Consider the following 27,559-nt stretch of genomic DNA (forward strand, 5'->3'; position numbering starts at 1 on the left):
CTAGCACCACGAAATCAGAGTGCCTTACTACTGTGAAATCAAGAAGGTTATCTTCTATATTCTGTAGGAAGTCTGTTCTGTGTTTTTATAACATGATTTGGATTTTGGTTATTAAAGGAAGAGTGGGAAGGGTGACTTTTTTTTCCCGAATGCTCTGAAGTTTATAGTATTTCTGAGCACTTCTGGAAGTAAGTTCTACAGTTGTAAACCATTTGGTCTAGTTCTTGCATACAAAAGTTTCACTCTTGAATTGACAATTCCATTGGGCTAGTGCAGTGTAGGAGGTCATGATTAAGTTACCTGATGTAACACAGCTTATTATAATTTATGATTTCCATGATAACACCCAAAACATGCTAGTTGATTTCTAAGTGCAGAAAAAGACACAGTCCCTGGCTCAAAGAGTATACAATATAAAACATGGGCCAATCTCATAGAGAGATCTGAATGTCATGACCAAAATCTTGAATTTCATTCTGTATTCAATGGCAAGCTAATGGAGAGTGGACCACTGGGGTGATGTGAGTTGCTGAATAAACAGACAGCTGTGTCTGAAAAAGTTGGTTCCTTTTAAGGTTCGCACTTTCACTCCTAGGTACTGTAACTAAGCCTGGAAATCATAAATGAGTTGATAACCACATCAAGGTGTGACTCTGACAAGAGGAGATACATTGCTACTAGTTAGACATTCTTTCCCACATATTGCTATCTCCAGCCATGGTTATTTGGGTGACAAGGAATTGGGTGGCCACATAAGTGCAAAGCAGTCAACTTTGAGGATGTGAGGTTTATGTCACCATCCACTTAAATGTCTGGCTCTGTTCCATGCCTCAGCTGCTGCTTGGGCAGCATTTGACCCATAAAAGTACTGTTATGCTGAGAGGTACTGGTGACTGCATGAATCACAAACCTCTTTGAGATTGGGTGTGAATACATCCTTAAATTAATATAACTATTAGGATAAGTTAATTGCAAGCCCGTATCCTAAAACAAAGGGGATTGTGAACAAAGGACTTTTGATGAGGCTGTGTGTGTGTGTGTGTGTGTGTGTGTGTGTGTGTGTGTGTGTGTGTGTGTGTGTGTGTGTGTGTGTGTGTGTGTGTGTGTGTGTGTGTGTGTGTGTGTGTGTGTGTGTGAGAGAGAGAGAGAGAGAGAGTGTCACAAGCTGAAAACTGAGAGAAACTCAGAGGGGAAGAAAGCCAAGTAGCATCCTGCGAGCACAGCATGACAGCTAGAGAAAGAGCTTTTGGGACTGGTGTTGGTTAGAGGGGCTTGTTGCTGTAAGCTAAAAAAACTATTAATTTTATTCTTCGTTCCTCCTGCATTCAGAGAAGCCTGACTCTGTACACTCCTTGTAAATAAATAAGATTGCATGAAAGAAAATACCAGACTCTAACAATTTCTACTCCCAGCTGAAAGGACTTTGACTAGTTACTCAGGTCAAAAGGAGTAACAGTAGTTTCTTGTGCTATATAAATGCAGTATTTTATTGATTCTTGTGTGAGTACAGTGTTTTGTACTGTATTAGTATTAATGCAATCTACTTTAATATTTAGTGACAGTGAGGTGGTTTAATCAGTATTTAAACTGGACAAAATTGAATATATCCCTTTTCCTTTGTTCCAGTGCAGGAATAAAACCGGCAATTATCTCCATAATGGCAGCCTGTACGTCTCTGCGTACATCAGAATAATTTCCAAACCATTTAAATTTCTCTAGTTGAAAAGAGAATCCATTATTTAAGGAGAATTTAAATATAATGAAAACAATGTTATAATTTTAAGTGACTGTTACCCATAAAGTTTTAATCTAAATGATGGTAATTTATGAAAATCTTTGGAAGATGTTAAGAACTTGAAACATAACAGTAGTGCAAATAATTATGAAACTGTCTTTTGTTTATTGTATATCATTTCCTCACCATTGTAATGCTACTTTTCACTGTTGAATAATGTATGTTAGTACTTCTTTAATTTTGTTTTCGGTATTCATAAGAAAGCATTATTTTTGGGATAATTACTCACTTTGGTGAAGATCAGCAATTTGGCTCACATACACTTCAGAAAATTAGTCAAAATGTTTGAAGAAGACAGTTTCTTACAAAGATATTATGTGTTTAAAACAAAAAAGAATTTATTTCATTTTCGTCTCCTGAAGTGGCAGGCAATTATTCTAGAACATTTTGACTTGTTTACAATTATTCGACAGTGTTTCTAAATACAAGGCTCTTTAGTACTATAAATGCCATGGTTTATTTTGAAATAATTGCCAACCATGATCATATGTTCCCAGAGATACTTAACTGATTTTCAAGGTACTTCATGAAAATTGCAAACTATACAAGATAGTTAGGCAAAGCTAGTTGGTGAATGGATTGTGAACAAACTGGAATGTGAACAAGGAACCACATAATTCAATATACAACAACATTATCAGCAGAATTTGTTTTAGTATTTAATTATATTTGTGTAGTATATGCATGCATCAAATAACATTTTTTAAAAATAATTGCTACTGTATTATTCAGTTTGCAAATGAGAGCCTTTACAAATAATGTCCATGTTTCATAGAGCTTACAAAAGAAGGGAAAATCTTTAGCTGATGTAAATGTTCATAGCTCCACTGACTTAAACAGAGCTATGACAATTTACACCAGTCAATGGAGCTATGACAACATACACTAGCTGAGATTTTGCCACCATATGTTCAGGGCCTAATTTTGCCACTCTTATTCGTGCTGACTAGTAGTTTACAAGTAGTCCCACTGAAATTAATTGAAATTAATGGTAGCACTTAAGTACTCACCCTGAATAAAGGTGGCAAAATTTAGTCCTTGATATTTCCCCCTACATTTCCTATACAATATTATAGCCAAACTATCCTTGTATGAAGCATCTAGCATATGACTTAATAAAGTTTTGAATATTCAAAATCCAAAGCTTTGCTGTATTCCCTTGCTGTTTTGTAATAAATAGTAATATGCATGTTTCAGAGACACGTTATTCGTTGTGTGTTGTCTTGTGAAACTTATCATCTTTACTGCAAATTAGAGGAATATATTGGCTTGTTTTGTCCAGCATTTAGCACAATGGGGCTATGGTCCATGACTGGAGCTCCTAGGTGCTATGATAACACAAATAATAAATAATAAAATATGGATCTAATAATGGCTACCCCTAAATTATGACATCCTTTTTCCTTCTCATTATTTTTTCCCAGTGACTGCTGTTTTGTTCTTTAAATGTTGTGGTGACACATCAACACTGACTTTCAGGCTTTCACATTAAAGCCACTTCTGAGACTGATTATTACTCTGTTTCAGAATGTTATAGAGTTGGGCATTCTCATCAACTTTTGCGGTGTTACATTTAAAGGTAGTTACATTACATGCTGCTGACTCAACATGCACATTGTTACATGAGGCCTGTAATCATGAACATTTGAACTTTTTTTTTTAATCAGTGCACTTGTTATGCATGTGATCTTATTCAGAAAATACGTTCTTTACTGTTTAAGGAATGGTTTTGTAAAAGACTCACATATGGCTGTTCCAGTATGGTCCATTATCTTGAAGGAACAGTGTCTATTATATCCAAGGAATGGCACACTACAGTTATACTGATGGAGATTGGGATTGAAGTTTTACAGGGCTTCAAAATTCAAATCTTCTGTTCATTTAATATGCTTTCATAATTACCAAAAAACACCTAGGTGGGGATTGTAGCAGGTATGATCATTTCTCCCACTGTCTTTTAGTCTTTATTTTCAAGTTCTGAGTGTGATATTCTGTCACATCTTACTTCATTGTTGACATTTCTTCAATTAAAAAAAAATGCCCATCCCTTTAGCTCTATTTGCTTAAACAGCCCATATCTCAGCTGTTTGCTGCTTCAGGAAAATGTATTTTAGTAACAGTGTCAGAATAAAGAATCAGACTTAGAAAATGGAATTCTAATCCCAGTTCAGGGCAATAGCAATTGTATACTTGGACACAGCACTGATGGAGAAACTCTTAGCAGGTTTATAACTGAAAGTAGAAAAAATCTGGGGTCATAAAGGATTACAATTTTATTTTTCCAATTGGGGTATTCTACTTGGGAGTTTGTGACCACTGACCTCCTCCTCCTCTTGTACTGTAGTATCTTTTTAATATAATCATCAGCAAAATCTTGTAAATGACCAATATGAACTTCATGTGTGATTTTCCATTTACTGTAATGTAAGATCATAGGCTATATGTTACATGAACATCTGTTATATTATTTCAATCTCTATGTTAAAGTGTGGATGTTAAGATGCACGTACTGTCTGTTTTGGTGTTTTAATTTCTGGTCTTGTTTTTTTAATGCTTTTTTTTCTAATATTGATAACCAAAGTTCTGTTATATATCAAGTTGTTGCATGGTAGTGTTTTCAAAATAAAATTAAAACCGAAGGTAAATTAATTTGGCAATGGAATCCAATCTGCTTAATGCAAAGGAGTTCTTGCCTTGTGCAGTAACTTTTCCCTCCTCTTCTCAAAGTCTACTTTTCTAGCTGGGAACGAAGACTGTGTTTCAGGAAAACATTCCTGTTCAGGAAGGTACACAAATATGGATTTAACATATGCTGAAGTGCTTTCCTAAATCAGGGCCCAAAGTCCATTGGAATCAATTGGAGTCTTCCATTTTAGGCTTGGATTAGATCCATAGCCTATTGAAGTCACAGACTACTGAACCTGCCATATATTGGTTTCACTAATACTTCATACAGAATGACAGTCACCAAGCTCATTTTCATTGTACAAGAAGCTGCTTCTTTTTCATTTTGTAATGTATGCTCCAAAAATGTTTCACCGGAAGAGCAGGGTGGCCTAGCATATCCTCAGAATAATTACCTATTTGATTTATACAGTAAAGATTAACCACTGACCACAAGTATCTCACTTTTTTCTCTATTAATATTATCTGAATATATTTCTGAGAATTCTAAATGTCATCCACTAAAAGCAACCATTCAGTTTTATTAAATTTCTTGTTGTGTCCAGCAAGGTTTGGCTAATGGTATGATCTTCCTTTCCTGTAGCTCCATTTTTTTTATAAGTATTTCCCAGCAAGTGTCAGGCTGAAGATATTTATCATGTTACTTTAGGTTAGTTTTCTATAAACAACTCCCTCCCCCAAATAAAAGGCTGGAGGGAAAAGGATCTCAAATATTATGAAAGTGTTAATTATGTTAATTGCATATCACAGCTCTCTGTCAAAATAAATCTGCCTGTATCTCTCATTATGTATCAGAGAGAGGGTAAGGTGATCAGTTCATACATGAGGCTCCTGAGTCCAAAGTTCAATGAAGAATAGGATGAATTTTACCTTTTCAAAGTCATTCTGGTTAAAAATTCCTGTCTTTTCTTCTTTTTTAAGAAAGTGAACTCTTCATAGAGCAAGGTCTGTAATGAGACTGTACTGACTGCAGTCTCAGGAAATGTAAAAACTGCAAGCTGTATGCTTTAGTGTAGAATGGTTTCAAAATAGACTCCTACAAATCGTAGAGAATCCCCCCCCCCTTTTTTTCGCTAATAAAAATAGTCAAAACAGGAAATTTCCTAGACAAGTAAATGAACAGGTGTAAAGATCTGTGCCATTTTAAAAACATAAATGAGACTCCCAAATGTCTCACAGCCTAATAATATAACAGTACTGTAATACACACAGAAAGGCTGACAAGACCCAGACAAACCACAGCATTATGCTCACAACAAGGGGAGGGGGGAAGCACGCCTCTCGCAAACACCTTCACACCTGCCCCCAATGTGTTGGAACAATTTGTACAGTTGGGGTGCTGAGAGCCATTGAACCAAACTGTAAACCTTGTATATGATGGGAACCACTTCAAGCCAGGGGTGCAGCAGAACCCCATTGCGCCAGCACCTAAGCGTGCCCCACGAATGGAAGACCAAAGGCACCCACCTCTGCTCCCCACGCACCCTGCCCAACGCACGTTGGCTCGACTCCCGCAGGCGACAGGCACAAGCCCTCCTGCAAAGGCGAGCTCCGGCTGCGAGCCAAGAGCGAGCTGCAGCCCCTGCGCTGCTCATCTCCCCTAGTGCCCCTGCTGCCGCACAGCCCCGCGCCCCTTGCCGGCAACGCCCCCGCCTCTCCCGGGAGCGAGGAGCAGCCTCGCAGCCCTGTGCAACCCCCAGGAAGCTTCCTCAGCCCAGCCACCGCTGCCGCCGCCGCTGCTGCTGCTGCTGCTGCTTCCCCAAGCTGCATCGGACAGGCCAGACCGATGCCGCCCCGCGCCAGGCTGCACCAGCCCCCGGGGTGCCCGGCAGCTGCAGCAGCTACCGCGAGCTGATCGGCGGAGGAATCCCCGCTCCTGCGCCTGTGAAAGAGCCGAGCACGCGGAGGGATACACGCTCGATCGCCGCCTACCCACCTCCTCCTCCGCTGCTGATATAGTGCGGCGCGGAGCGGCGCTGGCAGTCACTTGGCGAGCGGCGCTGCCCGGGCTGTGCGTGCGAGCCGGGAGCTGCGGCCAGAGCGGCGGCGGCTGCGTTTTCCTGCGCCCGGCATCTAACTTGGGAACTGTCCACCAGCGTGAGCTCCTGAACATGAACCGCCTCTCTCTCTACCTGCTCGGATTGCTCCTCAGTAGCGGGCAAGGTAGGAGCGGGGCTTTCTTGCATTTCCTAGCTACTCTCCACACCACAATGCGCTCTAATTACTTACAGTCACCAAAAATAAGCAAAGATCGCTCACCCCAAAGGCCATCGGGGAAAAAGCCTGTTCAACCTCTCCCACCACCCCAAAGTTGTATTTTGTTATCGCTTAAAAATGTCTACAAGAAAAAAAAATGTCATTTAGATGGAAAAGAAAAGAAAAAGCTGGAAGATGATAACTGCACTTAGGTGCTTTGCTTGGGATCTTGTCTTTTTTTCCTAATAATTAATGTGTTTTGGGTTGTTGGTTTTGTGTGTGTGGTTTGTTTGCTTTTTTTTTTTTTTTTTTTTTTTTTTTTTTTTTTTTTTTGGAAGAGTTTGTATCAGTAAAAAAAGACAACCTCAAACCGATGCATGTTTTGAAATTCAGGTCTGCTATTTCGTGTGCAGCCAACGTGGGCTTTATTTGTAAGAAAAAGGATTTTGTGCTCTTTCCCCCCGCCCCCCGCATCCCGTTGTCAGTGAGAAGTAATACTTGAAGCCTGCCTGTCAAAATCTTTCTCCTTCTGTAATAAGACATGGCTGAGGATGGTTCATTTCAGTCTATTGGAAAGTGGAAACGAATTGTTGTGATCAGTAAAGAAGGGTATCTGTGACAGTGAGGTGAATGTGTGAGTATCTATATGTCCGGATATAGGGATGTGTGTATAACATTTAAAATAAAATAATGCTGAAAAGGCAGGTGTTTGGAGAGAAGTGAAATAGACTAAGATTACACCTGTATGTACTGCTTGCTTTAATTTTCCTCAATACAAATATTCACATTGTACAGCAGTTGACCCTAAGATATAGATTTGGTGTTTTGTATATTACCTATACATTTATTTCTAGGTTTATTCTACTTTTAGGGAGAGAGAGGGACGAGGGGGACTGATAGGAGGGGTTGTGCTTGTGGTTATGACACATTGACCGTTCCCCTTTGTGTAAACTAATTACACTATTTCAAACTGCTCAGACAAGTTTTTGGTGTTAATTTAAAACTGAACTAGATTTCTCTTCCTTCCCTCCTAGTCCCCTGTTCAAGGATCTACAAATTACATCTGGAATCACCACACTAAATTCCAGGACCTGGTGAAAAATGATTGTGTGTATGTGTGTCGCATGCAATTCTTTTTAGGGGGAAAAAGAAAAAAATCAGTTAAGGCACAGTGTCGGAGCTGGTGCTCCAGACAGTTTTCACCTCTGCTGCTTTTCTGCCAGCAGGGGGTGGTAGAGCTCCATTCAGGTGATTGCCTTCTTAGTATCTGGCTGTATTAAGGAAAGAGAGCGAGAGTCTGTCTTCTATCATTCTTCAAGCACAGCTTGACATTTTGGATGTGAAGCCTTCATTTCCCCTTCCCCCGCCATAGGAGCAGAAGTGACACAATCAGATGCAGATTAGCAGCACTCACACACAGACTAGGGAGCGGTTAGGATTGACTATCTATGGCAGAGGGATTTTATTCACTAGCTTGTAAAGTGCCTGTGCAAACTGTTGCACTTAAAAAAAAGGCATTGGGGTTGTAAAGAACTGCAGATCCCCTCATAATTGCAGTTACTGTACGTTTAAAGCTCCTGTCACATAGGACATTTTGTTTAAGAAGTGGTGAGTAGCAAAGAGCCATCAGACACTGTCGAACTATGCAGAATTGCCTCTGTGCTTTCACCATCTCTGAGTGAGCTCTGGAGCTATCACAGTTAACAATTCAGTAACAGTCTGGAGAATTTTTACCATAGCCATATACTGGGGTGGGGGAAGCATCCCTCAGAATTTGCATTGACCCAGCTAGGTGTAGAGGATATATAGATGGTGTTTGCAGTGCCTGGAAAGCAGAGAATGGAAGAAAGCAAGTTTGCAAATTATGATTATTCTCTAGCTGCACTTGGAAAGGATTGCATAGCCTGGAAATCTAGCATTGCAAATACCAGGAGTTAGGCAGTGGGGTGAAATTTACAAATACCATTAAGGAAGGCTGAACAAGAGTTTTAACAATGACAAATGAGAGAGGTGTGTGTATGTATGTGTGTGTGTGTTTTGTGCATATATAATATAATATCTGGTGGCACTGTCAACAGACAACCACTATTTTTGTAGAGCAAGGGAACTGTATTAGAAAATCAGGGAGAATGAGACTTTCTAGATGTGGAAGGAACAAACAACCTTAATCGGCTACAATAAATGGTGAATGGGAGTGAGAGAAGCATCTGTGTAATGAAAATCTCTTTATTTAGGTGGCTAGGGAGAAAAAAAATGGATTCCTGAAAAATAAATACTGTCTGGGCAAGGAATGTATAGATAAAAGTTTACTCAAAGGAAATGACAAAAAAACTGAAGAATTTCTTGAAATGCCTTTCACAGTCTGAAAGGCTGCTCTGTAGACACTTGGGATTTATCTTCTACCCAGTCTGAGTATTTGGGGATGCAGTAGCAAGGACATTCACATCATCAGCATGAGTATTTAAAAAAAAATTCTGAATCATCTGTACGTTATGTTTTTTTAATAGAGAAGGAGTCTGGATACAAAAATAAGCCAGTCAACCATCACTGGGGTCATTTGCTTTAGAAATATTAAAAAGCTAGGTTGAGGATTTATGTTTCCAGCAATATAGTTGCAGTGGATTTTATGAAGCATGATTGAAGCTATTTCGTTGGGAAGTGCTGTTAGATTGGGGAAAGGAAATGATGATGTATTCCATTTTAAGCAGTCAAAACGTTTTGAAACTAAGCAGCTGACTGCAAGCAAATGACAGAAGTGAAAAACTGACTAACTTAAGTGCTTATCAATGTCATAATTAGCTAACAAGGCCAAATACTCCCACTCCTAACTTTCATCATAGAGGAGCAAGTTCCTTTTCACTGGCAATGTCTTTAAACTGCAACTAAAAAAGATTTATTTTTTTTGTCACTTCTCATAGGTGCTTAGAGAATCCTTCCAGTGTGGACTGGCCCACGTTAAATTAGTACTGGGGGAAGAAACAACCACCCCCCCCTAAATACCCCCAACAATACTAGGCTATATATAAGTTAATCTTTTATCAGGTATGGAAATATGGGAACAAAAGAGAGTAGGCTTACTCAATCTTTACTAGTAACTATGGACACTGATTGATAGTGAATGAAGCAGTTACCATTCAAGATGTCACTGTTCAAAATTTTACTGGTATGGGTAGGAGACGTTTCTCTGGGTTGCCACACTATAATCCTTCGCTTTTATTAAGCTGGAATACAAAAACTGCTGTGGTCGAATTTCAGTTATTTTAAACCCACACATGATGCTGTGGTAAGAGACGAATTTGTATGTGTATCAAATATTTTCCCTGCCATTCCCTGTGCTTGAAGTTTCATCCTTTCCTGATGTAATATGGGGAAAAAAGCTTTTTTTTAGTTCTTACCTCTGTTGCCTATGCAGAAATTAATCTGTTCTGCTGCTGTGTTTCCTGCTAGCCACATGCAGTGTTTCCTTCCAGAAAATTCTAATAAGAGTTTATTCATCAATCAAGAACATCTCTCAAAATAGAGGCCAGATGTGTCACATAGTCTTTTCTGAGTCTTTTTTTGAGTGAGATTGCAGGGATGAAATACTGGCTCTACTGAAGTCAATCGGAATTGTACCATTGACTTCAGTAGGGCCAGGATTTTACCCCAGATAACATCATCTGGTTGGGTCAAGGTTTTTGGGGCCTTCTGGTACCTTGAAAATCTTCTTTCTCTCCCAGTTACACATTTATAAAACATCAGCAACAACATAAAAATAAAATACACTCCTACCCTCATCTCCCTATAAAGCAAGTGCATTGCAGCCAACCCGGAATGTCTGAGAGTCTACTGTTTACCAACTGATGGAAGAGTCCTATTTTGGGTGGATACAAGGATACCTGGAAAATACAACAGAGTGATCTTTTACCAAGGCAGGGGTTGTTTCAGAAGTGTCACCTGAAGGTGGATGGTGAGAAAACTGAACATTTTTTACAAAGGAACAAACAAACATCCCTGTATTTGAAGGGTGGAAGCATTTTAAGTTAGTTTGCAACAGCGCTGTAAAGTAGAAAAAATGTAGAGATAGTCCCAGGAGGTCTTCTATAGAATAAAGCACCAGAGAGAGAACACTGATTCTTCCTAATAGTTTGAACTAATGGTTGTGGTTTTTTTTTTCTAGTGGGAGTTGTTTGTTTATTTCATTATACTTTTATTATACTTGATGTGTGTTAACATAGAAAAATGACCAAATTATAAATGTCTTGCAAGAGAAAATTAACTTCCTGCTTTTTTTTTAAAAGACCTTGGAATACGAACATTATATTTATTTCCCTTTTTTGTGACCTTTCCACAGAAGTTGTCCAGCCCTGGTGATTGTTTATACATGGTTTTCTTAAATTACTGAAGGAAGTTTACATTCAGCTGATGCCACAGATTCCCATTCCAAAAGGTCAAGATATTAAAATGATGACATTTTAGAAAATTATGACTTATAATTTTGTTTAAATTACAATTTGTGGCTAATTATGCTGTTGTACCTGCATTGTAAGGTGCAATATGGGAGACCAGGACACATTTCAGTCAGTTATGGAATTCAGATAGTCCTTTATATCCAGAAATTAGGAATGAAATGTTCCAAATTATTCTAGCTAAGGATCTGTCCCATCTCATCTTAAAGAACATTTCTGATTTTATAACATTTATTTAATTTATAAAATTAGGATAATGTGGTTAATGAAGCATATCCTAGGGTTGCTCATATTACAAATTATGATTATTGGACTGGGCCAATTTTAATGATTTTGAAGATCACAAAGTGAAGTGGCTTGGCAAGAAAAAATGTGGATATTATATTAAATTGTAGTAGTTCCAGATTTTTGAAGGCACATTTAAGGCTGAGTGACTAAAATTATGCCTGTCATGTTAAACGTATCTTATTAATATCAGGCATTTTAGATTTGATTAATTATGATAGCTAAATCTTAAAAAAAACCCAACAACAACCACCCACAACTTTATCCTCTAGGCTGTTAATAAAATAATTTAATTTTCAGTGGCTAAATTTAAACTCAGAATAATTTACAATTAGAAGTTCAGCATTTAGAACACTATTTGGTATTACTTCAGTAATCTCATGATGGCCAGCTTCAACAAGATAATGCTACATTCACTTCAACAAACTGGTATTTTGAATAGTTTTCTTACACAGACCAAATGTCTATCTAGCCCAGTATCTTGTCTTCTGACAGTGGCCAATGACAGGTGCTCCAGAGGGAATGAAGAGAACAGATAATCAACAAGTGATCCATCCCTTGTCTTCCATTCCCAGCTTCTGGCAAATGGAGGCTAGGGACACCATCCCTGCTCATACCAAAACCAAAGCCCTGCCAAAACCAACACTGCCCCCTGAAAAAAAAAGCAACATTACCAAGCAAAAATCATACGTGTTTTATCTTTTCTGTTGGAAAAGTTTCTATTGTTTTGTAAAACAGAAACCATAACAAATATATACAGACAAATATAGTTTTATAAGCCCTTGCTCAGACTGTGAGTAGTTCCACTGAAGCCTCATGGGGCTGATCTACTGCCTAGAGTAGTTAATTGGAGTCTTTCTACTGATTTCAGTGGGCTTTGGATCAGACCCTAGCACCTGCACAAGTACCTTTCTGATCTGGAGCCACAATGAACAGTTTGGATTTGAAGAAATATAGATTGGGAAGATCCCGTCTAGCTGGATAACTTTTGATGTGGTTTATGGAACACACTTTCTTTAAGGACTTAATTAACAGAACATTCATAGTGATACACCTATGCTTCAGAATTTACAACGTTAATGACCTGGCACTGAAGCAGAGTCTTAAACTTCTGAGTCTAAAGTAAGATCTACTGCAAAGTGAGTTATGTGTACTGTACTTATTTCTAGAAAATTATTGGTGCCGTGACCAAAACCTGTTCACTTTAGGCAGATGAGTGTTTCCATTGACTTCCGTGAGACTATATGAGAATAACAAACAGGACTTGGCCTTCTAACAGGAATTATTTCCTTCTTGTTTCCAATGTGATTAATTTCAGTAAGGAATGATTATGCACTGAACCGTGTTTCTATATGATGAATTTCGGGTTATCTGCAGTTTCTACCCTGCAGATGTGACACCTATGCATAAACAAACTACTGTAAAATACTTTTGTAATGTTTTCCCTTATCTGTCTTTTTTTTTTTTTAGAATAGAAATATATTGTTTATTGATTTCTGGTATGATTTAATGGGATGTTGAGAAATAGGTTTAAGAGAGGAACTTTGTTCTGAATATGTCTGTCAAATAATGCATTGATCTTTCAGTAAGGCTGCAGCCATATTAAAGACAGGCTCTGATCTCAGCTCTCACATTGTAAGCAGGTTCAGGTCTAACCTGGTCAGCACTTCAACAGAAAACATCCAAGACAAATCTGGATGCTGCAGGAAGTGATTTTGATAAGTCAGTAGGTTTGGGCATAATTCCTTCCCAGTCAGAACTGACAACTAATGTCTTTTAGAGAAGATATAAAAATGGGATCCTGATGGTTTATGGTCATCAATAGTACCAAAACACTTCTCTGAAAAACAGATCAGCCTTTTTCCTTTATATCCTGGCTAATTTTGTTTGTGTTTTGCCTACTTAAAATTCTCTATGTAATTTCAGCTGGGTAGATTATTTTTTATGTCTTGTTCTAAACAGTTGTACAATGTTGCTGAGCATTCATAAACAACTACCAAAGGTGGATGCGTTTCAGCAGTTTGTGAAGTGGTTCTTTAATGATACATCATTTTGTAAAGCTGTTTAGAATTTTCTGGGTTGAGAAATGATACATAAATATAAGATATTAATATTAATATATTCTGTTGCTCCCATCTGCAGTTTCCTTTTCTAATCAGTTAAGTTTACACTGAATATTTACAGTGGAGCCCTAGTTTAAATACCAAGAAGAATGGTGTAGTTTTTGAGTAGACTGAAATTCTTGAAGTAGATTGGCACTATACTAGACAAAATGATGGTGTCCTCAATGTTGTATTCAAACAGCAGTCTTTGTAATGTATCATGGATTCCACAGTGAAACAAATTTCCATTACTGTTCTCATTATTAAATCACACTGGACCATGTTCAGACCTGGTGTAGACAGTTTCAAATCCATTAATTTAAAGAGCGCTGCAGCAGGGCTGAATTTGGCCTACGTTGTCTAGTGCTTTGTGAGGGTGGCTTTAAATCTGGCTTACGTTTCAAATGAGGAATTTCAAACGGAGATGAGGTATTTGGAGAGAGGTATAGAGCAATGAGAAATAATAGCACTTCTAGCCTTGTGGTACAGATTGTATGCAGGTGTTTCCAAAGCACCTCGTGGATGGCTACCTTAATAAATCACAGAGAGGAGTGGTTCACTCCTTTGCTCATGAATAATGCAAACTCTAGAATTTTTCTTAAACTATAACATAAAAGGTACTGTCCTTTTTTTACTAAACAATCAAAGCAAAATAAACAAAAAGTAATCAAATATTTGTTTCTGTATATGAGATGCTGAAGGATGATTGGTAGAAATAAAATAGTACCCACCGTTTTCTTTGGAGTCACTGAACATTCACATATTGTTTATGAACTGGATACTAGAAGTATAGTTAGAATAGTGTTCAGCCAGCCAATGTATGGACTCTTCTGTTTTATGTTGATGCCCAGGGGGCTAATTGTACATAAACTTTTTTGTTTCATAATTTTTGGGCATAGTGATCAGTTGTTGACAATCATCTTTTTCCAAGCACTTCACATTCAAATAATGTTTCCTTAGATATGCAGAAAAAAAGTCATTGTTGAGTAGTACTTTCTGGCAAATAACATAATTATAATATTTCTTTTGCTCTAGCATCTGCTGTGTATCAGATATAATTGATTAGGACAGTCAGATATTACTGTATTCATCTATTATGGTTATGAGGTCAAATTCTCCCCTCTGATACACATGTACAATCCATACTGAAGTCACTGGGTGTTGTATCTGCATATACAAGTGGAGAATTTGAGGCCTGACCCTGCTACTAGTCCTCATATGAGGTCTTCAGTACTACAGACCGTTGCTCTTAATGTTTCATGTTCCATTTGTAAAATACCTGCATGTTTCCAAGCACTTTTCAACTTGTTAATTGCATTTATATTTTGATATAAATGAAAGGAATTCCTTTTACTGAAAAATCAACATTAAATTATTGATTTGTATTTACAGAAATAATTGAAAATTACGAAGATGAAAGTCAGTTATATCAAGGTGTTATTGCCTCTCGATGACTCTGTATGAGATGTTCACTTTATAAGTAAAAATGATTTTCCTCTCTAAATTTCAGTGTTTATACTCTGAAAGTCAAGCTGGTCTTTTCTTGAACATGAATTATCAGTAATAAAAGGTCTTATATAAAATGCAATAATGCACATACACACTCTGTATGAGTGTAGAGTTGTCAGTGTCAGCACCCTGCTTTGAGTGTTTGAAATGCATATCCTAATTATTTTCATGTGAACAATCTATAGTAATATATTCTGAATGTACGCTGTATTTATTTCTGTACGTATTTAGTGATTTTGGGAAATTGTTTAACATGAGGAACTCTGCTGACTAAATTTTGGGTATGAAACTGCAATATTTCCATGTACAGAACTCTCACTCTCAAAACTGAGATTTGTTCTCAAGTAAGGCTTGCAGATTCAGGTGTTGTTTCAATTGCAGTTTTCAGGAGCTATTCACAGCTGTGAATAATATGCACCATAATCGCCTTAAGTAAATAGGCAAAAATCTCAAGTAAAGGATACAAGATCAAGATCAAGTTGTATCTTTATGGAATCTAAATAGTGGGTATACTACTGCTTCTCGGGTGAGTGAGTATCTCCAGAACATTAGTGCTCTATAATAGTATAAGAGGACCAAGTGACATGCTGATGTAATAAACTGGTTCTTTTTGAGATAAACCGTGCTCATTGATTAGAAGGAAGATGTTTTATTTGTTTATAAAATCTAAATAAAATAGGTCTTGTAGGTATTATATGCAACTTTTGGAATAAATGAGAAAATTTGACCTTTGTGTCTTTTAATCATTAAACAGCTTTAGCTCATCATTACCCAGGTCAATGCTTTTTTGAAAGTAGAATATTTTTTTGTAGGGGAATTTACCTTTCAACGCAAATGCACTGTTTGTGGTTTGTATATGTCTCAGAGGATTTTTTTAATTATTATTTTTGTTTGGTCTATGGCTTTGTAACACCCATCAAAATTGTTTTTAAGACATTCAGTATTCAGATCATGTTGCTAAGTCATTGAAGCATTGTGGCTGAATGATTGGATGTTAAATGGATTTGTGCCAATTTATGTGCCAGGCATTGAGTCCAACAGCTTCTTAGCACTTGGGTAAAATTCACTTCCTCTCCCCCCACCAATCCATGGGTTTGTATTAGAATTCTGTGAATATTTTTGATCATGTATGCTGTATGATTTATATGATTCTTTTTACAATTGTTTATTGTCTTTGTTGGACTTTTTCAGAGTGGAAATTTTTTACAGTTTTCCTAACTTCATTGTTGAAGTAGCTTGGTTTTTACCATTCATAGCAAAATGAGATTGCATAAGTATCCTTTATTTTTGTCAGGAGTAAATTCCTGTCCTGAGTATTATTTCTGTGCCGAAGGTATTAGCTGAAAATTCTATTTGCTAACATGTTGATGCTTATAAAACTATTCTTTATGTGTGTTTTATATATTTTGTTGTGTGTATTTTTTCTGTCACACTTCCAGACATCTGAGTGTAAGAAAAGACCTCTCTGGACTGACACCTGAGGAACTTTTCTTTATTGTATTCTCTTCTATGAATACTCAGTTTGTGCTACCTTCCATTAGCTGGGTGGGTGGTTGGATTCTCATTCTGCTTTGTGTTACATGTTAACAGTAAAGCTGATTGGAGAAATTATTTTTTCCTGTGACAATATTTGATGAAAAGAAAAACAATTTTGTTCCTGTAGAAAAATTTCTTTGAATTTTTTCAAGTATAAAAAAAAGGAGGTTGGGGGAAATTGGTTTCTCGATGAAAATCTAACATTTTATGGCAACCCAGACATTTCCTGACATTTTTCTGTTTTAACAAAATGATTGCACTGCACCTGAAGCAGGTGGGGAATGTTGTCCGGGCTTCCTAAAGGAAGGTAACAGTACTTTATGGTAGTGGTGGGAAGGAGGTCAGAAACTACTGCAGAAAGGTGGGTGGCAGTCAGTTTTGTGGCACTGACTCTTCTCTGGGAATGTAAGGGACAGAAAGCTTTAAAAGTGCAAGCCCCTGGAGTTGGAAGCCCTTTCTCCAAGCAGCAGGCAAGGCAGCACCCACCTTCCCTCCCCTAGAGGTTCAAATGTCAGGTTTGGTTAGGATCTGCTGTGGGCATTGCACTAGTTACTCCTTTTTAGAGGGGCTGGGGATTTTCCCTCACAGCATATTGGCTTCAATGGAGTGGGGTTTTGTCACCTTCCCCACAGTGGGTGTGAGGGAGGACCTTTTCTGGTGAGGAGAAAAGATGGTTAGGTGATATGTTGCAACTTGTTTTGTAAGTGTGGGGCACGTGTCCAGGGCAGGTATTCCCAGAGGGAAGGCATCCAGTGACCAGATAAATTGCCTAGAACATAAAAGGATTTAAAAAGAGGTGTTGGTTAAAGGAATGGAATGGGTGGTGGTGGTGGTTCAGGGCTCCTATGATTGGTATGGCAGGGAGTCATTTGACTAAACACAGAGTTACCTGCACTGTACACTCTTATCTGCCAGGTGGTCCCAGATATCTAATAATAAAGTTGCAGCCTGATTAAATCCATATCAAGTGTCTCCTGCCCTTCTTTTGATATAGCCCGACAAAAGCTATTTTCCGTTTCTTGTTTTGTTTGTGGTATTTTTCTCAGTTCCAATGAAACTTTTTGACCAGATCTAGAAAACAGGCAGTTCTTATACATTTATTATTATTTATTTGTATTTCTGTACTGCCTTAAGGCCCTAGTCATACACCAGCACCCCACTGAACGAGGTACTTTACAAACACAAGAACAAGAAGACCATCTCTGCACCAAGGTTGTCATCTCTCATTCTGCTTTAGTGCCGCTTTGTCAATCCTGACTTTTTGGGCAGGAAGAAATTTACATTTGCTCCTGACTTTTTTTGCAAGATCTCACCTTCTGTGGTTGAATTGGCAAGTCACCAGGTCATCCTTCAGATTTCAGGTTTTGTTTGTAATTTAAGTTTATACATCTCTAGATAAATTATAAGAAGGGATTGTTTCCCCATTTGAGCCTTTTGTTTTTGAAAGTGGAATGTCTCCTTTCTTATACCCAGTCTGGTCTAGGTCAGGCTAGATAGAAGTATCCTTTTCTGTGTGTATGTTTTTAAAAGGAGAATACATCATGATGCTATCACTTTAGATACATTTCTATGTAAGCCTTATTCAAAATGTCTTCTGTTTTATACGGAACAGTTATACTACTTAATCGCAACTTGAATGTCCTTGTGACTATTTTCAGGATTCTGGGTAGGGTGACCAGATAGCAACTGTGAAAAAACAGGACAGGGGATGGTGGTGGGGGTGGAGAGTGGAAGGTAAGAGGCACCTGTATAAGAAAAAGTCCCAAAAATGGGACTGTCACTTTAGTAACGGAGCATCTGGTCACCATATGAATGTGAACGGGTCCAATTCTGAAGGGCGCAAAGTATCCTCCACTCACGTAAAATTCAAGAGGAAAATCTCTGGGGGTTGCTCGGCAACTCAAAGGACTTAGCTGCAGGTTTTGGTGATCTAACAGAAGGCTATATTAACCCATAGATGTGGACATTTATGGAGAGGTGTCCTATTTATACTAATAAAAACAATGTTGGAAAAGCTGATAGTGCATAAATGAATTTTATAACTTTATCTGTGAATATTTAATCTGAAAATCAGCAGCACATGAAAGAAATCTGAGGAGAGCTCAAGGCACAGCTTGTGAGACCTTAGCATGTCTGAGGACATGAAGAGGTCTGCCAGAGAAGGGACACATCAAACTTGGAAGGCAGAATCTTATTCTTATCATATTTGTACAGTTCAAGTGTACTTTGAGCACATAATGTTTTTCATTATGGTTCTGAAAGATTTAAGTATTAACACTGGAAGACCACCGTTGTCTTGCATACCATGCATCAAGCTTATCCTTCTGTGCTTAACTATGGGTTGTGTTTTTGTCATAAGAACTTCTCCCCGTTAAGGTTTAAACAGAGATCAATAGGACTATTTCCTGGAGACAGAGTGAACACTGTGCAGATGTCATTTTCTGTGATGTCAGTCTCTATTATATGTGTCTGTTGTTTGTAGGGTAACCTTTTTGCATCTAAAAAATATGCTAAGATGAGAGATTGTCAAACTTTTATAAGAGTTGCAGTATCATGGCATTTCTCACAAGTCTCACTTGGTTTCACAAATATATGTTCTGTATCTTCAGTTCACATTCCTTTTACAACATTTTCTCTCTGTAAATATATACTGATGTTCCCAATTTTTCAGTGATTTGGTTTCATTACAGCATGTTTAGACAATTAGAGGCCACTTTTTAACATGCTTGTTTACTAAACTCACTGAAAGGTAACTCCAGAGAGTATAAAGTTCCAGATACGTCTCTTTACTCTGTAAATGTAGATAACCAGGATAAAGAATTACCAATCGAGCGAAAATAACTATTTCTAAGTAATTGTTAGCAAGATTGCTCAGCAAAGGAAAATAGTTTTTAACACACACAAATATTCTTGTTACATACTCTAGATGTATCATATTTTTATTTATTTATATATATATATATATATATATATATATATATATATATATATATATATATATAAATAAAAATATGATACATCTAGAGTATGTAACAAGAATATATATATATATATAATTTTGTTAAAAAGAGTAAGATATTGTGAATTAAATATTTTTGTGCATTTTTAATATTTGTCACGATCATTTTGTCATACAACTTATTACATTATATATTACATTTGGGGACTAATGTCTCAGATCAAGTATGAACGGAGTGGGAATAGTTAACTTTGGCTATACTGGAAGAAGGACAGAAGACACTTGGTATGGGTTTTAATCAGGCTGCAACTTTATTTGATGTCTGGGACTATTCAGCAGATAAAGTGTACAGTGAAGGCAAATGCATGTTTATTCAAATCGTTACTTGGGGCTTCCACCCCCTTCATTTTCCATCCAAGTCCCCAGCCAATCCATGGCTTGGACCTTACCATCCACCCCCCTCATAGGAGGGTTAAGGTGGGCTATAAGAATGGAGAGTGTTATGGCTGGAAACCAACCAATCATACCATCCCCAGCCTCCCTCCCCTGTTCTGTTCCTTTATCCAGCACCTCCTTTTAAGTGCTTTACCAGGCCATTTATCTGGTCACTGGATACCTTCCCTATGGAGTACCTGGACTGGATATCTGTCACCAGGAGGTGCCAGCAATTAGCTTGGCTGCTTCCCCCACAAACCCAGTCGGGTTCCCAGACATCTCCCAATGGCCTCTTTTATAGCAGCTCAAATAGGTGAAGCCCCATTCTCCTAAAAGAACCTGTTGTCCCTTGCACTATGCCAGGATCATCAAGGACGCCAGCAGCTGGGTTGTCAATGATCAGGTATCGCAACACACGCCCTTCTGTAGTGGGCAGTATCTGTGACCAGCATTCCAGATCCTGAAATGGAAGAACTCATTAAAACTTATTTTTTAGCTGAGCTGTGTGCCCGGAGCCAAGAATTTTCTATGCCACTGACAACATCATATGCTGAGGCTCCATAAAGCCAGCGTCATCTGCTTGGGTTCGTTGCTAGCTCCTGGTGCAAGCTCATGAAATCTGTCAAACTGAATATGAGACAAGGCATATGCTGTGCCATTATTCATCCCTGGCATGTGCTTGGAAGGAAAACAGATGTTAAAGTTTAAACATTGTAGAACTCATTAACTTCATAAACGTGTGTGATCTTTAAATTTGGCAGTTGATAACCTGTAGCACTACCATGTTGTCACACCTTTAACACACCCTTTAATTAGCCAGCTGTGGTTCCCAAATAACCATTGCAACTAAAATGGGGAAGAATTCCAGGAAAGTCGTATCATGCACAACCTCATTTTGCGTCCAGATAGCAGGCTGTTTCTGGGCACGTCACCTGCCTTGATAAAACACACCCCAAAACCTGTACCCCTAAAGCATCCAAATGGATTTTTAAACCCTCTTGTAATAACCATTACTCCCTCCACAAGGACACCCCACTACATTGACTCAAAAAACATTCCCACACCTTCAAGTCTTCCTTCATCTCTTTAACTCGTATGTAATGGTGTGGCCTGGCTATGCCTGCAGTTGCCACCAGAAGCCAGGCACAAAATGCTTGCCGCATGTCAACAACTATGCAGGCAAAGTTCAGGTGCCCCAGAATAGACTGCATGTCTTGCAGCATGAGTTTTTTGGCTCCTACAGCTCTCCTGAGCAATCTCAATAGCTCCAGAAGCTTATCCTGAGGGAGTCGCAGTATGCCCGCTCTGGTGTCCAGCTCGATCCCCAGGTAGGTCAATGTAGTGGACAGGCCCTCTGTTTTTGCTTCCACTAGGGTTACCCCCAGTTGTTTAGCCAGGACCTGAAATGTGTCCAACAGATAAATACTCTCATCTGACCTGTCTTGTCTCACAAACAAAAAATCATCTAAATAATGCACCACTTGTCATAGTCCAGCTGCCTCCACCACTGCCCAGTGCAACATTGTACTAAATTTTTCAAATGCTGAACAGGATATCGAACAGGTCATGGGCATAGCCTTGTCACAACAAAATTGTCCCTCACAAGAGAAACCCAAAAGGTCAGAATTCAGTTGATCCACCAGCAGCAGTCAAAAAGCAGACTTGATATCACACTTAACCATTAGTGTCCCCAGGCCACAAGACTTAATAATACAAATGGCTTCATCAGTGGAGGAATAGCGCATGAATGTAGCGCCGGGTCTATGCCATCATTAACAGAGCCATCTCATGGGTACAAGAGGTGATGAATTAATCGGTATGTCCCTGGAGTCTTCTTGGTGATCAAACCTTGGGGGAAACCCTTAAGTTCTGTACAGGTAATTGATCAAATGGTCCTGCCACCCTGCTCTCATTTAATTTCTGTGTAATCTTTTCTTGAACAATATGTCCCATCCCAAACACTGACTTCAATTTTTTTGGATTCATGTGGGTCCTACTCCCTGAAAGGGGATCTCAAATCCCACAGTAAATCCCTCCCACAAATGTGCTCCATCTGCTTTGTTAGGGTAATCTCAGAGGAGAACCCTTAGCACCTCTGTCCTAACTGGTGTTGGTGCCCGTGCCCATTGCACTGCACCCAGCTTGCCCCTCTCCCCTGCTTGTGTTCTGTGTCCCATAACCTGTTCCAACCGAGCCAAAGCTGTCGTTGGCACTTGAGCTACCCGCAATCTTGTTTCCTCCTTATGACTGTCCCCTACCGCTCTGGCAAGAATGGGCTGAATAGGTCCCAAAACATGTCTCGCAAGCGGGCCTAAATGTACAGGTGCTGTGAAAACAACCACTGTCCATTAAATGCCCACAAATATAATTACATGACTCAGCCCCTCTGAGCTTCCTGTAGGATGAACCAGCTACTGTCTGTGTGAACTCCTGGTCCCCTTGGAGTCATCCACTCCAGTCCCAGTATGTGACGAGGTATGTCCCACCAGATCCCAGTTTATGTTGCTGCCTTCAATCGAAACTGCTCATCATAATTAAGAGAGGACATGCCCTTAAACATATTGTATGCCCGCCTGATTGTGTCCATACACTTAAACAAGGGAGGGCTTCTCTCTGGGTAAGCCTGTACTATCACACCTGCATAGATAAGGAAGGCAGCCTCCCAGTTTTCCCATATGCTTGGCAGCTTGGGCAGCTCCCTATTCCGCTTGCTCTGCCCAGGCTTACTCTCTGTCAACACCTCCCTATGCAACAAGGATCATATGTCCATGTATTCCCCTCTCAGGACTTCATCCTTAGTTGTACTGAGCAGGTGAACTCCCATGGGGTCAGCCACCCCGGCATAACTGTACTCAGGACTGACTTTTATGGAGTATCCTCAGTTCCCTGCACCTCCCCGGCCCTCCTAAAAGCTGGTGAGTCAAAATGTACCCAGGGGCTTCATCCCCACCGGGGCTTCCGTACCCATGCGGGGGCACTGCCCCACCTGCCCAGCTCCTGCCTCCCAAACTTGAGCTCATGCTGGGCTTACCCTGTCCAGACCTCTCACTCAGAGATGCCTGAAGTTGTTGCAGCAATTGCAAATGAGCTTGAAGCAGCTCTATATCACCATTAATGTTCCCATCAGGGATGCACCCCCCCAGTTGGGTCTGCCATGGGTCTCTGAGACTCCTGCTCCCAGGCCCAGACTATTTATTACCCTGCTAGACCCACTCCTGTCCCCCCTAGGTAAACTCACAGAGAGACAGTTTGAGCCCAGACCCCACGTCTCACTGAGGCCCCTGCAATCGTCAGTCATTACCACACCGCAAGGCAGGCTATCACCTGTACCAACAGTCCCACCCCAAACCTCTGTCTGTTGCAGGTCATACTCACCCCTGGAATTAGCGTCACCTCATCTCTTGGGTTCAGTGGAAAAAAGCATCTTGGTTCTGGGTGACCCCGTACACTTTGAAAGATATGCAGTGCTTTTGAGACAAACTCAGAAACAACTTCACTGACCACTTGCCGTGCAGCACTGCTGACTGTCCCACTAGCAAACACAGCCTGTCCACCTGCATGAGTGGATGCTTTCCCATGAGCATCTCCATCCCTCAGCTCATGAGGCCTGCTGTGTGGGGGAAAAGAAGGGTTTTCAACACTCAGGGCTTACACCTTTATAGCCTTCCGACCTCACATTCCTTGTGGGGGGGAAGTCAGTGCAAAAAGCTGACCACCGCTCACGTTTTGCAGCAGTTTCTGACCTCCTTTCGCCCCCTCTCCTCTGCCATAAAGCACTGCTGCCTTCCTTTGGCGACAATGTTCCCCCCATTTCGGGGGTGTGGTGTGGTTATTCTCAAAGATTTACTGAGTTGACTTTGAGCTTTGCCCTACACGCATTTGACACAAATCTCTCCTTTGAGCTGTGCTTCCATTTATGGACAGAATACAATGTAACTGCATTATCTGAGCTTTATTTTTCTGCAGTATTATTTTCTTTCTAATGGAGGTAAATCATCTAGTTCAAAGCTGTTCACCTTTTAGATATAGGAGGGCTGGTTTGGTGTTACAGTAGTACATTAGTGATCCACAGGCCCAAGTGGCATCAAAACAGCTGGTTTAAGTGAGAAAGTTAGTGCTTGATCTGCTGTAATAATTACAATAAATAAATATAACCTGTTTTCCCACGGTATAGGAAAGAGATAAAGTCTATTTGAAAGTAGGTGATCTCTATCCAATTTTTAATGCATGGTTGTCCAGCTATTGAAATAACACTCATAACTGACATCATTGTTGTTGTTTGTTTGTTAGTCTTAGGAGAGACGCCAAAGACTAAGCGAAAGTGGAATCTTTCCTTCCTTAGTGCTAGAAGTGGTGTCTCAGAATCAATATTGCAGGATGGTGTGGGGAGCTTGCATTCCTCCAATAAGAAGTTGTACTCTACTATATATAAATAAAGAAACACAGTTTCCAGGCCTGTCCATCCAATATCATTCATGAGGACTAAAATTATCTGTCTTAGGTATGATCCCCATTCTCATAGTATCTGAGTTCCTCACAGTCTTTAATGTATTTATCCACACAACACGCCTAAGAGGTAAGGAGATGGGAACGGAGGCACAGAGAGATATGTGACTTACTCAAGGTCACACAGGAGATCTGTGACAAAAAAGGGAGTTGAATCCAGGGGTCTCTCAAGTCTAGTCTAGTACCCTAACCACTGGACCATCTTTAAAAATACTAATTGTAGTGCCAGCCAGTCTTGACTTCCACATAGACCACATTTCTACTTTTTATTAGTTACTTAATATATGACATTTTTGTGAGACTGTCCACATAACTTATTGTACCAAATTATTAGTATTCATATATTAAGAGTCGAAGAGTAACATTTTGGAAGGCACTTTGTGGTTGCAGCCCCAGACTGGATTTGACTTGGTATGACTGCGATATGAAAGTATTGGGAGTGTGTCACCATTTCCCAGGCCACTCAGTCCTAGAGACAAAAAGCAGTTATGAAATGGGGAAAACCACAGAGCTACCTAATACATCCTCTACTAGGGTCAGGCTTACACACCACCTTAGCCAGCAAATGTCACCTGGGGCTGTAGATGCACCACTGCCAATCTAAACAATTCACATAATTTCTGTTTAAAAGCAAAACAAAATTGGAATCTGTTTCATATCTAAGTCCAAAACTTATATTTAGGAAGGGATCGTTGTCTAATGAGTAGAGCGCAAGAGGGGGTGTCAGGAATTCTGGCTTTTGCCCCAGCTCTTACTCTGAGTGACTATGTGACTTTTTTCATTTAGCTTCTCTATGCCACCTTCTTCCTTTTTAGAAATCAGGTCAATAATACTTGCACACAGGGATATTGTGAGGCTTCGTTCATGTTTGGGACGTGTTTTGATATCCCTAATGGAAAGGCACTACAAGTTCTAAGTGATACAATTCAAAGGGCTATATATATATAAAGTTCTTTACTATTTTTCTTAAAATATATATGCTAGCCAGTTATGTGGTGAGCCAATTAAGAAGTGATGTTCTTTAGACAGCAAAGAAAATGTACCCTCTTATAAGAAATATCTCAGGTTTGTTAAATTACCAATTGTTGCATCATCTGTGATCAAGATAACCATTGATGTTCCGCATAATAACAGAGGAATAACTTGATCTCGATCCAGCTGTTGACATGAAAAGAGAGGACCTATTAATAGGGAAGAAATACTTCAAAAAGGAGGTAAAGGAGGCACCATTTCATAGTGGTTGGAGCAGAGGAACTAGGAAGTAGGAAACCTGAGCTCTGTTCCTAGTTACCCTAGGTCACAGGACGTGACAGTGGGAGAAGTTACTTCACCTGCCTGCTTCGGTTTTATAATCTGTAAAATGGGAATACAAGTACTTAGCAACTTTTTGTCAGGTGGTTTGATATTCTTACATAAAAGCCACTATAAGTGTGAAGTACTGTGATATTAATGAAGAAAATCAAGCCTGGATTTTTTTTTCTTAGCTGTCCTGAAGGATAACTATTTTTCTGCACATAAAATTGTGATAACATTTTACCAACTTAGAAGCAAATCAGCAACATTTGTGGCATAGTCAGATTAGTTGTTTCTGTGTTCATGGTCTATTTAGTTTATTGTATTATTATTTATATTATTATGGTGGCATTGAGAAGCTTCCGCTGAAATTGCTGGCCATTGTTGTAGGTACTGTACAAACACCTCTTGAGACAGAGTCCCTGTCTTGTAGAGTTTACAGTCTAAATAGACATGACACACAAAGGGTAGGAGAAAGGAACTATTAATCTACCCATTTTATTAATGCGAAATGAAACAAAGAGAAACTAACTGCTTACCCAAGGTTACAGAGGCAGGATTTAAACCCAGGACTTCTGATTTTCACAATAGTATCTTAACTACAAGATCATCCTGCCTCTGTTATATGACAAGACAAAGGTTCTCAAAATTTTGCTCTCTGAGGCCCCCCCAACATACTATTTTAAAAAAACTCTCCACAGTCTGTCTCTGCCACAGCAACTGTTTTTCTGCATATAAAACCAGGGCCAGCATTAGAGGACAGCAAGCAGGGCACTTCCTGGGCCCCATGACACATGGGGCCCCACAAAGTTAAGTTAGTCAGGCTTCAGATTCAGCTCGGCACTGGTGGGGGTCAGGGCTCAGGTCTTCAGCCCCATGTGGTAGGGCTTCAGCTTTCTGCCCTGACCCCACCAAATCTAATGCTGGCCCTGCTTGGTGCCCCCCCGACACCTTCTAGTGGTCCCCCCAGGGGGCCCCAGACCCCAGGTTGAGAACCACTGTGATAAGACATAGTAGCAAAACTGGCAACAAAGGTGATGATTAGGATACTAATCTCACTCTTTCAGTCTCTGGTAGCAAAGAATATCCTCCACTCCCAGAGCCCTCTTTCTCCGGGGACTTGAAACTTGCATGAAGGAATTGAGGCCAGACTGGTTGGTCAGTGTGGTGATTCAGCACACCTCCTGGGCCATCTGTGGAGACCCACCTGGAACCTAAATCTCCCCTCCCATTGCAGAGTACCCAAGGGAGGACCCTGGCAGTATCACCAACTGCCCTGCCCCAGGGGACAAAGTCCTCTCCAGTGCAGCTACTCCCAAGACTGCAGTTGGCCCAAAATATGTGTATTAATGTCTGATTAAATGCCGTCTCTACATTAGTAAAAAGACTAAGCACAGGACATGCAAAAGTGTATATCTCTTATATTCTGAAGCATATCCTCTTGAGTCTGTTCTGAGTAGTCATTGATTTAAAAAACAACTAAGCAAACACTCTCTTTGCTGGGAAATCTAAGAAAAATTGCCAGAGTTTTCATAAGACCTTGATACAAACGTTGCTTTATGCACTCAGCTCAGTACTCTGGCTCTGTAGCCGTAATTACAATAAAATAGGAAACAGTCAAGATTGTTTTTCATAGTTTTGAAATAATCGCTCATGGTTTATCTCTTTGAAGGATGAAAGCAAATTCTGTCTCCTTACCAAATTGTTTTCCCTCTGTGGGGAAAAAAGACCATTTTGTTATTACAGGTTGGTCTTGACTTTTGGACTGCTAACATTTTATCATTTTTTTGGAATAGGTTATATGAGAAAA

General features: G+C 39.5%; 1 protein-coding gene across 2 annotated transcripts in view; it reads left to right on the forward strand.

The window, feature by feature from the left end:
- The first annotated feature begins 6,450 nt into the window (after positions 1-6,450).
- Positions 6,451-27,559, forward strand: part of NCAM2 (neural cell adhesion molecule 2) — a 561,732-nt gene continuing 540,623 nt past the window's right edge. For both annotated transcript variants that reach the window (XM_050957625.1, XM_050957634.1), the window contains exon 1: positions 6,451-6,643. In XM_050957625.1, the coding sequence (XP_050813582.1) occupies positions 6,592-6,643 (52 nt within the window). In that variant the 5' untranslated portion in view covers positions 6,451-6,591. The remainder of the gene's footprint in view (positions 6,644-27,559) is intronic.

The sequence above is a fragment of the Gopherus flavomarginatus genome, chromosome 1, assembly GCF_025201925.1.
Source record: "Gopherus flavomarginatus isolate rGopFla2 chromosome 1, rGopFla2.mat.asm, whole genome shotgun sequence".
Lineage (NCBI taxonomy): Eukaryota > Metazoa > Chordata > Testudines > Testudinidae > Gopherus > Gopherus flavomarginatus.